This window comes from Panulirus ornatus, chromosome 8 (genome assembly GCF_036320965.1).
Source record: "Panulirus ornatus isolate Po-2019 chromosome 8, ASM3632096v1, whole genome shotgun sequence".
Lineage (NCBI taxonomy): Eukaryota > Metazoa > Arthropoda > Malacostraca > Decapoda > Palinuridae > Panulirus > Panulirus ornatus.
In genome coordinates this window covers 2,842,632-2,857,198 of record NC_092231.1, presented here as the reverse complement: position 1 = coordinate 2,857,198, position 14,567 = coordinate 2,842,632, and the positions used below count along the sequence as shown (strand labels likewise).

Genomic DNA, 14,567 nt, shown 5'->3' with positions numbered 1-14,567 from the left:
ATAGCCATAAAAATTTGCCACCCCACCTTGAGCTGAGCTGCTACCCTGGGCCATGATTTAGTTAGTCTGTTTTGAAATTTGGCAATGATCAAATGACCATGCTGACCTCAAACATCCTTGGTACAAACCTGTCTTCACTGGGACCTGCTCACCCTCCCCCCTTCCTGCTTGATAAAATCTCCAAGGCACTTAGTAGCTTTTCATTTACCTCATATATTCATCACACCTTCCACAATGCCCTTCTGCAAACCCTGTTATACAGTTTTTCCAGATTTATTGGTATTACGTGTAATTCACTCTCTTTTTCCGAGTATTTTTTTTTTTTTTTTTTTTTTTTTTTTTTTTTTACAAAACCTTCAAAGCAAACATCTGATCCGCACATTTACCTCCCTGAAGCCACAGAGCTCCTTCCCTATCAGATGTTCTGTGTCTGGTTCCATCCTCTTGATCACCACTCTCCTGTATACCTTATCAAATATAATTGGAAGATCGTTACCTGTAATATAATCATTTTTGTCTCCTATGTCTTTATATAAGGCATTTTGCTCATCCTTATGCACTTTACCTTTGGGCATACAAACATCGAATAGCCTGACAGTCAAAATCAAAAACACTGTCATCATCCTTTTTTAGAAACTCAAAGACAATCCCAATTACTCTTGGGGGCACACAAACATTAAATAGCCCAGTAAACCCATCAATATCACTGTCATCCCCTTTCTTGAGAAACTCAGTCACAGATCCATTCAATCCTTTTGTCAATATAGTCATATACATACATCTGGGACCTGAATTATACCCATTATTTTCTACACTTCTACCTCCCCTACCTAACTATACAAGTCACCTCATTACATATAATTTCTCCTCAGGATCTACAAAGTGAATTGATCTTTCAAGATCTTTTAAGAGGGCTTCTCTTAAACTCCCTTTTCTATCATTACGTAGTGCATATGCAACCACTACAAACATTCTTAACCATTCCCACTTGAATTTAATATGTAATAATCTCTTGTTGGGATATAATACACTCAAACATCTTTTTCAAACCATCCATCCTTCAGTTGCATAACCATACCCACAGTGGTTTAACGAACTGTATCATCTTGCCAGATCTTACATGCTTCACCTCATTCTGATCAGAGATACCCTAGTACTTCTCAGTCTTGCCTTACGTAGACATACCTTGCATAATTACCTTTTCTAATTTTCTTTTTCTAAATACTGATAGCTTTCACCCTTTTGTATTCATCACTTACTCCTTTCACATTCCACTCAGCTATACACACTTAGCATATCTTGTTAAATGTAGTTGCACGTATGTTTCTTTCTTCTGAGGTTACATGCACATTGTGAGAGCATTGTTTTTAGAGCTGGGGTCTCTAATCCCAACCCTACAGCATAGTAAAACGAGGCAGGGGTGCCCAACTGTTTAAGGTAGACTCACTACCCTGAACTTGCAACCTTAAACTTATCACTTCAATTTTGTTCTGAGCTGATACAATTGCAACTAAAGCTATTTTCAAATTTTTCTAATATTTTTACACCTTTACATAATCATCCAAATCAATTTGCTTTCTTTTCAAGACCTGGCCTTGATGAGGACTTATGTCAGTGAATGAGTGGGGCTCCTTGAAAAAAAACAAAAAAGAGGGGAGGTGGGAAGTCAGTTCATTAATATTATCACATTCCTATTTAAGGCAAGATTTCATTTATCTTATGATAATTTCATTTTAGCTGTCAGATATCTGTACCTCTTGTGAAGGCTTATATACTCACAATTCTGGATAATGTCACTAAAGAAGTCATTATTTGCAATTAAGAAAGCATTGCAGACATTTAGAAAACAAAACAGTAAAAATTATTATGATTGATCAGTAAAGCATGTTCATAGTCTGCTGTTGTAATAGATGAATGTTAAAGAAGTAATTTATCCTAATACTGAAATGAGAGTGTGTATAACATTTACTTTAAAGCTTACTGCTGTAAGAAAATAAAACAAATATGTGCTTGTTATCCACAGAAAAGAAATTTTTTGACATTTGGTGCTTCAGCTAACTTCAGCAGGTAAGACCATATTCAAGTCAGTCAGGTGTATGTAGTGGGCTTAATACACTTACTCCTATTCTGTGTTTTGTTTTCCCTTTAACTCTCAAATTATCTTCAGTACTGCATGGTTAATATTCTTTCTTTGTTCCCGCAGATGGGTGGTGGAGGAGGGAGCATGGGCCCAGGTCCTGGCATGGGGGGCATAGGTGGCATGAGTCAGGGGGGCTATCAGGGGGGTCCAGGGGGTGCAATGTACCCCAGCAGCATGGGTCAGCAACATCAGGGAGGACCACCGGGTGGCCTCCAGGGACCACTTGCTTATCTTGAAAAAACCACAACTAATATAGGTATGCCAGAGGCCAGACGCTAACTAACTTCTATTATTCTTAAGGTCATAACAGTAATTCCTGTATTATCTTTTATCTTTAAGTAGTATTAATGATGTTTACAGAAATTCCTCCACAATTTAGCCAAATAAGTTACAATTTAAGTTACCAGAAGTAAGGTAAATGTAAACCAAAGCATTCAATTTTGTATTCCATTTTATCTAGTGTAAAAGAAATACAGATTAAAATTCAAGAGTAATGTTTTATAATTTCCTACCTCAGATTAACTCAAGTTAATTTTAAATTTGAGAAGTATGACTTGTTGAGAAGTATGACTTGTAATTTCAGTATAAATACATTGTAAGACTGGAAAAAATGCATGGATCATGTTTTAAGGGATGTCCTTTTTGATATGATAACATCAGTAAATTCTTCAGTTGGCTTCAGTGATGTTTTCCTTATATAGCATCATCACTCATGATAAAGACCACAATCTATGATTATTGAATAATTTATCAATATTCCTAGGACTACGCGAGTAGAAGAGAAATAATGTATGTGAAATCAGCAAATGGGAACCATCAACTGTTTCATTTTGAAGGCATGCAAATAAGGGGGAATTGCTTTTCCTATTTACCCATAAAAGCACCACCAGGTTTGTTAACATTAAGGGGTAAAGTTACATCATGACTATCATGTTTGTGTGGAAGGAAGGAGGCCACATTCACATGGTAGCCCTCTTTGGTTATCTTTTTTTCAACATTCTCAACATTAATGATGTTAGGAAAGTAGTTATTAACATTTTTTGTGTAGTGGCTTTCCTATGATGCTGTTATTAGTTTCCTTGTCTGCAGCAGTGACCTTACCTGTTAAAAATCATACAGTGAGTATTTTTCTTTTGTTGTGTTGTGATCAATAGCTATGAACAGTATCTATTCCTTTGGAATTTTCATTTTTATTTTCTCTTCTTGAGAAGTTCAGCTTTTTTCTTCTAACATACAAATTACTTTCTCCTATTGTACAACAAGGTTTTCATGCAAAATCTTTTCTTGTCACCATTATCTTGGCTTATTTTTGTAAACCTCTTGATTGAGATACCTCTCATATACATTACTCTTATCTCTTTACACATACCTCATGCAGATAAAAGAATCGTTTCCAGTCCCAGTGTATTTAATCATCCACACCTTTATAGTACTTCATTAGTACTCTCATAATGACGTACCTCCCTCTGATTTCCTGATTCCTTACTTTATCAAATCTAAAATTGGACTTCAACATGTTTGAAAATCCATTATTAATGCTTTCCATGGAACAGGCTTTCTTCTGCAACTGAACTATATATTTCTTTTCTTAAATCAGAGGCTTTGGTCCTGGATTAAAGATCTCAGTACAGCCAGGCCTTGAGTGAATATAAAAAAGCTTAAGAGATAAGGAAGTAATGAAAGATGAAAAGTAATATTTCAAGAATTTACATGAAAGTGGAAAATCCTGCCATTTGAAAAGGGTCAGTTTGTAGTTGCAAGGAAAGAAATGAGGAAGTAATGAGTTTCAGAGCTTTGCTGTGTAGGGAAAGAAACAGACATCACAACATCTCATCTTCGAGTTGCAAAAAGCCATGCAGTAATTAAGTTATGCAGTGTCTTGCCAACTATTACACTGGCTACTGATTAGTGAAAGCACACAACCTCTTTGTTCTTGGGAATAGAAAAGAGATAAAGAATGCCAACTCTGTGATTTCAGGCAAGTGGTTTATGTTTAAGGTCAGACTGGGAAAGTTGATACACCAGACTGTTGTGGACTCAACTCTGTTTAGTAAATATATAGAACTAGAGTCTCTCCAGATTTGACAGCATTACTTTGCTCCATACATAAACAAATCAGTCACTGGTATAATTGGGGTAACTGCTGAAAAGAAAATTTTCAGCATCAGAATGGGATTTTCAGTCTCTCAAGGGACAAACTTAGCTGTTTTGTGTAATGAGGTTTTTTAAAGATAGATGTTTCAGTGATGCCAAATATGCTCAATGTGTTGAATGGTGGAATAACAGAGCCATAAGAGGAGATGCAAAAGTTAAGGATTTTAGCAAGAGAGTCCTTTTCAAATATCAATTTACAAAAGTGGAGTGGGGTTGGAAATCTCAACCATCTCCATCAAGGGAAGCTTTCGGACAGTCCCCTACTGCAGTTTTACAGGAATACTTAGTAGAGATGTAATGCATAAAAGATCAAAGAAATTGCAATGGGGCAAGTTTTCATTAACACTTTTTCCATTTCAGAAAAGAGGATCAAACAGGAAAATAATGATATAAGGTTTGTGTTTTCTGAATGCCCACAGTTTGAAAAGTTCAAAATTACCATTTTGTAAAGTATCTGCCAGTTCTTACACATAATTACTGGAGAGTAAACCTAGATTTAAAGGATGCATATTGGGATGCTAAGAAGTTTAATGCCTCCAAGACCCAATGTCTACCCATTTCCCTATCAAAAACTCCTCACAACTCTCATCTTTCCTTCGATGGTTCTTTAATTACACCTCTTGATTTAGTGAGCACACTTGGTATTACTGTAACATCCACTCTTTCTTGGAAACCCCAATCTAGAGGAATAGCTAAGTCTGCCTCTAAAGAACTGGGTGTCCTGTTTAGATACTGAAACTTTTTCTCTTCTGAACAGTTGCTCCTTTTATGCAAGGGAATGATTCATTCTTGTACTGAGTACTGCTTTCACATTTGGGGTGGTTCTAGCTCTGCATCCTTACTTGACAGAGTTGAGTTGAAAGTAGTTCAACTTATAGATTGTCCCAGACTAACTTCCAAACTTGACCTCCTTGCCCTGTGCCACAATGTTGGTTCACTATCCCTCTTCCGTAGGTATTACTTTGGTTTTTGCTCCTGAGAGCTGGCTGCTTGTGTGCCCATGCCACTAGCTAGACCACGCAATATTTGGCAAGCTGCTGCATCACATGATTATTGTGTGTCTGTCAGCAACTCAAAGGTAGGCCATTTTGATACCTGCTTCTTTCCCTACTCTCTACCTTCTCATGTCTTTCCCAATACTATGACCTGGCACATTTCAAAAGACAGGTCTTTCACTTTCTCCAAAGTTTGTAAATACTTTCCTATCTTTTCTTTTTCTGTTTCATAATTCAAGTCATGGCAGTTAAAGGTGATATCTTTGATTTATGCATAACCCCATAATTTTTTTTTTGGCCCTTTTTCCAGAACTTTCATCACCAAAGTGATGTTTTGGCTTGCCTTGATTTTCTAGTGATGGCACCTTCATAAGCAGAATGCATTGGACTGGGGCTTCAAGTCACAGAAACATTTCAGATGGCAATTTTTAACATCAGACTGGACAAATCTAGTTGAGTTCCCAGCCAAATCTTTACATAGTTGGAAACAGAGTAGAAAACTCACATAAGGCTTTCTTTGCCTGCTTGAGGACAAAGATTGGCATTAAGCAGGTGCTGGAACTGCCTTAAAGTTGTGGACCTCACTGTCGGCATGTCATCTGAAGCATATTCTGGGACTGCTCTGAGGAATCTCCAGAAGACCATGCCTTGAAGTCTTCTTGTGATCACTCTAAAGGGTTGAATAAACACAGCATATTAAGATAGAGATTTTCATTCATCAGAGGGTCATATAACTGCATGTCCCTGGATAATTCTGGGATATTGATACAGTGAGCTGTGGGTTCCATGGTTTTTCATCTCCCTGAATGATGTAAAATCCAGATGCTAAATTATATTCCTGTTGGACAATACCATGGCTGTACAGTGTCTGATGAACAGAGGTTCTTACAGATCTCTGCTTCTTTTACAGTTAATTAAAAAAGATTCTGTTGGGCTATGTAAAATATATTTATCCAAGCTCCCTATTTAAAAGGAATATAGTTTGGGCAGATGCTTGTCTCAAGAATAAACGTATTATCAACAGAGATATCTATTGGAAAAGAAGGTTTTAAGCAGAAGCAGAGCCTTTTCTTAAGAATAACATCTCAAGTGGACCTTTTTACTACTATAGCCAATGCATTACTCCTGATTTGTTTTTTTTCACATTTAGATGTAAGGCCTGTAGTAATAGATGCCCAATCCCTGGACTGGAACCAATGGTACCAGATTTATCTTTTTATCACAGTCTATCTTCAGGGTCCAGTTCTAACACTGTTTTTTTCAAGTTTGCATTTTGGGACAGCTCACTTGTTACCCCCATTGAGTTTCTTTGACTAGACTTTCCCCACAGACCTATCCATGGTTTACCGCAGACGCTTCACATGCCCTTGTTCAATCCATTGACAGCACGTCAGCCCCTGTATACCACATCATTCCAAATCACTCTACTTCTTGCACACTTTTCACCCTCCTGTATGTTCAGGCCTCGATTGCTCAAAATCTTTTTCATTCCATCCTTCCACCTCCAATTTGGCCTCCCGCTTCTCCTTCCCTATACCTCTGACACATATATCCTCTTTGTCAATCTTTCCTCCCTCATTCTCTTGGAAATGAGTCACGGGGTGGGAGAGGGGGCGAAGGTTGTGGGAGCGTTGAAGAATGTGTGGAAGGCGAGAATGTTATCTTGGAGAGCAAAAATGGGTATGTTTGAAGGAATAGTGGTTCCAACAATGTTATAAGGTTGCGAGGCATGGGCTATTGATAGGGTTGTGCAGAGGAGGGTGGATGTGTTGGAAATGAAATGTTTGAGGACAATATGTGGTGTGAGGTGGTTTGATCGAGTAAGTAATGAAAGAGTAAGAGAGATGTGTGGTAATAAAAAGAGTGTGGTTGAGAGAGTACAAGAGGGTATATTGAAATGGCTTGGTCACATGGAGAGAATGAGTGAGGAAAGATTGACAAAGAGGATATATGTGTCAGAGGTGGAGGAAATGAGAAGTGGGAGACCAAATTGGAGGTGGAAGGATGGAGTGAAAAAGATTCTGAGCGATCAAGGCCTGAACATACAGGAGGTTGAAAGGCATGAAAGGAATAGAGAGAATTGGAGCGATGTGGTATACCGGGGTCAACGTGCTGTCAATGGATTGAACTAGGGCATGTAAAGCATCTGGGGTAAACCATGGAAAGTTTTGTGGGGCCTGAATGTGGAAAGGGAGCTGTGGTTTTGGTGCATTACACATGACAGCTGGAGACTGAGTGTGAATGAATGTGGCCTTTGTTTTCTTTCCCTAGTGCTACCTCGCATGCGTGCGGGGGGAAGGGGGTACCATTTCATGTGTGGCGGGGTGGCAACGGGAATGGATGAAGGCAGCAAGTATGAATATGTACATGTGTATATATATTTGTGTCTGTGTATGTATAAGTATGTATACGTTGATATGTATAGGTATGTATATGTGCGTGTGTGGACGTTCATGTATATAAATGTGTATGTGGGTGGGTTGGGCCATTCTTTTGTCTGTTTCCTTGCGCTACCTCGCTAACATGGGAGACACAACTAAGTATAATAATAATAATAAATCATACTTTGTCTCAATTCTTGAGTACACTCTAAACCTGACAAGAAAAAACAAAAAAGGCAAGTGTATCTTGCTGTTAGTTAAAACAATTTCATTGCCAAAATGACAAACAGAGGGTCTGCTTTCTGAACTGTGTTCACAAAAAAACCTTGTCCACCTCCCACATAAGTTTATTGCGGGTGCAAGCATATGATGCTCTCAAGGTGAAATCACTGCACATGTGGTTGCTGACATTAGTGTTTCTAACAATGTGAGCACCAGCAACCTGCCTTAGTGTGCCTCAGGATATCTTTAGAGGATTTTTTCTCTCTCTTACTGGCTGCTATTTCATTTGGGAAATATTGCTCCTGGGTGCATTTTTCTTCCACCTATGATTCAAGAAGATTGGTTTTTAACTTGAAAGGGAGTAGAAAGCCCGAATTATTACCTGGAAGCAAGAAAATGTGGGTACATTTGATATTACAAGGCGAAATGTGAGCTCAGAATGCATGATCAGGCAGAGGCTCATCTGTGCTTCTGGTCTCCCAGAAAACTCTATCAATATCATGTGACTTAATTTTACTGATGCATAATCTTAGCTGCTTTATGAATATTTAGATACATGATACCGAATGCTTTTGTTTCTCATACCTGTTGATTATATCATACAAGGAATCATGCAGATTTTTCAGACATAAGTGATTTTGTAGTAAACCATGCTGACAATTGTTTATTAAGTGGTGGTCCCCTATAAGGTTTATAACTCTATCAATCATCATGCGGTGATTTCTAAATGGTTTATAATTCTATCTTGAATGATGTTTTCCATAGGCTTTCCAACTACTTTTGGAAAGAATTATTACCTTTACTGAATATTGCTGTTACATTGGCACACTTCCAACTTCCATTTATCTATAACTTTTCCTATAGCAAATGACTTACTGAAAAGGGCAGTCAAGTGTTTAACTATCTCCTTTATTGTCTCTTTCATAGTCCTTGGACATACTTATCAAGGCATGCTGTTTAATTCATTTTCATTCCATTTATTACTAAACTATGCATTCAGCTTTAATGTCAGTTTTGTTGCAGAATGTTCTGCTTTGAACCAAGTCACCGTTTTCCATAATTAATGGACCAATTAACTGGTTAATGACTCTTGCTTTTGATATACTTGTTAAACCACTTAGATTGTCTTTTGCTCCTTCCAGCAATATACACATAATATTGATGATTATTTTGTCATATGTTTGCACTACCTCGCAAACACAGGAGAAAAAAAAAAAAAAAAAAAAAAGTCTCTTTCTCTATCATGTTAGATATTAGTCCCTTTGAGTTTCATATGAGCTACTTTTTAAGACAGGGTGCACTTTTTTATTTCACCATTCCCCCATCTTGGCTTAGTTTTAGAAACAGACCATCTAGTAGGCTTTGGCACATATGTTCTCTTTGCTGCTTTGGAGGTTATACTGAACTTTTCTGTGCTATGTTCATGTCATTTCCATTTATCATATATCCCAGGTCTATATATGTCAAAAGCACAGCAGTCATTAAAATTTGCAGGTTAACACTGGGTATTTTGTGAGTGTCATGATGACCAACATGATATGCAGTGTTGAAACTGACCAAAAAAAGTAATTTGTTGATCACTTGTACCAAACTTTTCTCCAACTTAAACATTATTAGCAAGATCCTCATTTGTAGTAAGAACTAATTCAAATAAATTATCGTCATGAGAAGGTTTATTTACTAATTGGATTTAAGCGCTATGAAGAATTTTTCTTTTATGCTGAAGACATCAACTATGGACAAAAGTCCACATCAAGGCCAGGCCTTAATTAAAATATAAAAGAATCATAAAATGGAAATAGAAAAGACAAAGGAAAGTATTTATAAATTTTGGAGAAAGTGAAAAACCTGTCTTTTGAAATGTGCCACGTATTAGTTATTGGAAAGACATGAGAAGGTAGAGAGTTCCAAAGCTTGACATGTAGGGAAAGAAGCAGGTATCAAAACGACCCACCCTTGAATTGCAGATGGACACACAATAATCATGTGATGCAGCAGCTTGCCAAGTATTGCTTAGTCTAACTAGTGGTGTGGGCACACAAGCAGCCAGGTATAAGAAGCAAAATTGAAAGTAATACCTAAAGAGAGGGAAAGTGAACCAACATTGCAGTGTAGGGTAAGGGGGTCAAGTTTGGAAGTTAGTCTTGGACAGTTTATAAGGTAGACCGCTTTCAACTCAACTCTGTCAAGCAAGGATTCAGAGCTAAAACCACCCCAAATGTGAGAGCAGTACTCCATACAAGGATGAATAAATCCCTTGTATAAGCAAAGCAACTGTTCATAAAAGAAGTTTTGACATCTAGACAGGACATCCAGTTCCTTAGAGGCAGCCTTAGCTATTCCTGTAATGTGGGGTTTCCAAGGAAGAGTGGATGTTACAGTAATACCAAGTATGTTCATTGAGTCGAGACAGAGTTACAGAACAGTCAAAGGAGAGACGAGATGTGAGGAGTTTTTGATAAAGATATGGGTAGAAACTGGGTCTTGGAAGCATTAAACTAAACAAGATTTTGTCTACTTCACTGAGATGTCCAGTCCAAGTCTTGAGTCTATCGAGAATGCTGTCAAGACAAGATGCAGACCAAATGCCAAATGAGAGAAGAGGGAGCAGAATTGAACGCTGTGGATGAATGCAGTGTTGAGTCATCAGTATATGAGACCATGCCTAGATATACAGGAATGGTATTCCACCCCATTTAGATACCACAATGTTAAACTCTACCACTATGATAGAATCTTGTCCATTAGAAATTTCTGTTATCTGATCAAAAAATCTTTTACATTGCCTGTAAACTAGCCCTACTTTCATTTTCTTGTGGATTACGTTTTTAATTTCTACAAAAATGAAGTCGACATTCTCAGTGGCTATGACATACCTTACAACAGTATTTGAATCAGATTTAATATGAACAAGACACCACTGTCTACTTTGTTTCCCTATCTCTGTTAAATAACAAGTACCTTGGAATTTTGTATTAAATGAGGAAATATCTATTGCTGATATCGAACTAAGGTTCAAACATGGCAATAGTATCATAATTTCCTTCTACCGCTGTTGTATCCAATTGAAATTTTATTGCATATACTTTGAGCGTTAACATAAAATGTTTTTTGATTAGACAGACCTACTTCGAAAGGTACTATTTAAAGGGTAAGGGGGATGAATGATTTTGAAATGTCTTAAGGAGTAACGCAGGGGTTAGCATGCAGTTAAGAGTACTTCTGCTAAAGGAGGAGCTGTGGGAATGTGTGACAAACATTCTAAACAAATGTTTCACCTATATCTATATTTATGGTAAGATCGAGTGACACACATTCTAAACGAGTGTTTCACCTACAGTAACAGTAATCAATACTGTACTGTAATTTCTCCGAAACTCATACCCCCTTAACCTTTTCACTGCTACATGTACCAACTGATGCTTTTAAAAATGGATGGTACTGGCATCAATCTAACCACTTAGTTCCCTGTCATAAATTAAATTCTATTCATATTTCAGGCTCTCCTGGCTGGGCACAGATGGAATATCAAACAGAGGAGGATTCACTGAAGTTGCTTAAAGGCCTCATTAACCTACTACTAACCATGGTGCCAGTCATGTGCCATTTCTTGACACTCGTCATGCCTGAGGTTCTCAATGCCATATCCATGCCCCCTGTAGGACTCACTGCTACCTGAACTTAAGATTGACCAAGCCAGTAAAAAGGTTTTATTTTTCCTGAACTAGGAATGGTTACTCTTTGTTCATAAGAAAAATATGGTTTCCATATTTCATGTGCACCTAAACATAGATTAAGGAATGACCAATGTAAAAAACAACGTTTTCCTAAACTAAAATTTGACAATTCAAAACAAAATCTGACTGAATGGCTTACAAAGGAAGACATACCGGAATTTTTCTAGCAAATTATGGTGTTCCCAGTTCAGCTTGGGTAAGAGTGATGACAAACCATCAATATCTCAAAAAGTATCCCTCTAAATCATTTCTCCTCAGAACAATTAAGTTCAGTGATTGTCTATTCTTCCCCATCCAGAGAATACTTGCGGTATTTTGCTTTTTTTTATCTCTAACTATATGTCCTGTGTATGCTCATTCAGTGATTTCTAACAGTGAACTGTATTTTAACTCATAATCATGTCTGATGTGGTACTTAGTGCATCTCGTTAATAAATACGTTAACATAATGTGAATTTTTACAATCAGTCGCGTGGAAAAACATAATTACCTCCAATTCCTTCTTGAACTCCATCGTTAGTTTCGTTGCACGAGGAGCGCCAATAACCGTATTTTCCATCCTGATCACCTAGCAACACTGACTTACTTCATAAAAACCAGCCTCAACGCGCCAACTTGCAGAGTTGCCAACACTATAATTCAGATAGCGCTAGATTCACTACCGAAAACCGCTAAATTTACTAAAATGACAGCGAGAAATTGCTCTTCGAATTATTTTAGCTCTTTGATGTGCCAAAATTATCAGTAACAGGTATGACTGAATACTTTCACACTAAATCACTCATAATCATTTCAAATGATTTTGCAGAATATATTAAGAAAGGGGGTAACTGTGTTGTTGACTGGCTAGTAAGGATATTCAATGTAAGTACGGATCGTGGTAAGTGCTTAAGGATTGGGGGAATGCATGCATAGTGCCATTGTACAAAGGCAAAGGGGATAAAGGTGAGTGTTCAAATCATAGTGGCATGAGTCTGTTGAGTATTCCTGGGAAATTATATGGGAGGGTATTGACAGAAGGGGAACTCATGTACAGAGCACCAGATTGGGGAAGAGCAGTGTGATTTCAGAAGCGGTAGAGGATGTATGGATCAGGTGTTTGCTTTGACGAATGTGTATAAGAAATAGGAAAACAGATGGCCCTGTACGTAGCATTTATGTATTTGGAGAAGGCTTGTAATATGATCGATAGAGATGCTTTCGAACATGTTCATTTTGATGAAAATGAATTGTGCATTATTATTATCATCGTTTTCCTTATATTAATAGGTTTCGATTAAACTTCCTGTATCACATGAACATTTCAATTAATGTTTGAATTTCCTCCTATATTGAAATAACACTATGGTGGTTATTATACTTTGTCGCTGTCTCCCGCGTTTGCGAGGTAGCGCAAGGAAACAGACGAAAGAAATGGCCCAACCCCCCCCCCCCCCCATACACATGTATATACATACGTCCACACACGCAAATATACATACCTACACAGCTTCCCATGGTTTACCCCAGACGCTTCACATGCCTTGCTTCAATCCACTGACAGCACGTCAACCCCGGTATACCACATCGATCCAATTCACTCTATTCCTTGCCCTCCTTTCACCCTCCTGCATGTTCAGGCCCCGATCACACAAAATCTTTTTCACTCCATCTTTCCACCTCCAATTTGGTCTCCCTCTTCTCCTTGTTCCCTCCACCTCCGACACATATATCCTCTTGGTCAATCTTTCCTCACTCATCCTCTCCATGTGCCCAAACCACTTCAAAACACCCTCTTCTGCTCTCTCAACCACGCTCTTTTTATTTCCACACATCTCTCTTACCCTTACGTTACTCACTCGATCAAGCCACCTCACCACACATTGTCCTCAAACATCTCATTTCCAGCACATCCATCCTCCTGCGCACAACTCTATCCATAGCCCACGCCTCGCAACTATACAACATTGTTGGAACCACTATTCCTTCAAACATACCCATTTTTGCTTTCCGAGATAATGTTCTCGACTTCCACACATTCTTCAAGGCCCCCAGGATTTTTGCCCCCTCCCCCACCCTATGATCCACTTCCGCTTCCATGGTTCCATCCGCTGCCAGATCCACTCCCAGATATCTAAAACACTTCACTTCCTCCAGTTTTTCTCCATTCAAACTCACCTCCCAATTGACTTGACCCTCAACCCTACTGTACCTAATAACCTTGCTCTTATTCACATTTACTCTTAACTTTCTTCTTCCACACACTTTTCCAAACTCAGTCACCGGCTTCTGCAGTTTCTCACATGAATCAGCCACCAGCGCTGTATCATCAGCGAACAACAACTGACTCACTTCCCAAGCTCTCTCATCCCCAACAGACTTCATACTTGCCCCTCTTTCCAAAACTCTTGCATTTACCTCCCTAACAACCCCGTCCATAAACAAATTAAACAACCATGGAGACATCACACACCCCTTCTGCAAACCTACATTCACTGAGAACCAATCACTTTTCTCTCTTCCTACACGTACACATGCCTTACATCCTCGATAAAAACTTTTCACTGCTTCTAACAACTTTCCTCACACACCATATATTCTTAATACCTTCCACAGAGCATCTCTATCAACTCTATCATATGCCTTCTCCAGATCCATAAATGCTACATACAAATCCATTTGCTTTTCTAAGTATTTCTCACATACATTCTTCAAAGCAAACACCTGATCCACACATCCTCTACCACTTCTGAAACCACACTGCTCTTCCCCAATCTGATGCTCTGTACATGCCTTCACCCTCTCAATCAATACCCTCCCATATAATTTACCAGGAATACTCAACAAACTTATACCTCTGTAATTTGAGCACTCACTCTTATCCCCTTTGCCTTTGTACAATGGCACTATGCACGCATTCCGCCAATCCTCAGGCACCTCACCATGAGTCATACATACA

At 38.3% G+C, this 14,567-nt stretch overlaps 1 protein-coding gene across 5 annotated transcripts in view; it reads left to right on the top strand.

Moving 5' to 3' along the window:
- Positions 1 to 12,078, top strand: part of MED28 (mediator complex subunit 28) — a 38,546-nt gene extending 26,468 nt beyond the window's left edge. Inside the window, exons 4-5 of one of the 5 annotated variants that reach the window (XM_071663928.1) lie at positions 2,204 to 2,396; positions 11,393 to 12,078. In XM_071663928.1, the coding sequence (XP_071520029.1) occupies positions 2,204 to 2,396; positions 11,393 to 11,571 (372 nt within the window). In that variant the 3' untranslated portion in view covers positions 11,572 to 12,078. Of the gene's footprint in view, positions 1 to 2,023; positions 2,068 to 2,203; positions 2,636 to 5,599; positions 5,992 to 11,392 lie in introns of those variants that run through there. The other 4 variants (XM_071663931.1, XM_071663930.1, XM_071663932.1 and 1 more) reach the window with 4 other exon arrangements.
- Positions 12,079 to 14,567: the final 2,489 nt, after the last annotated feature.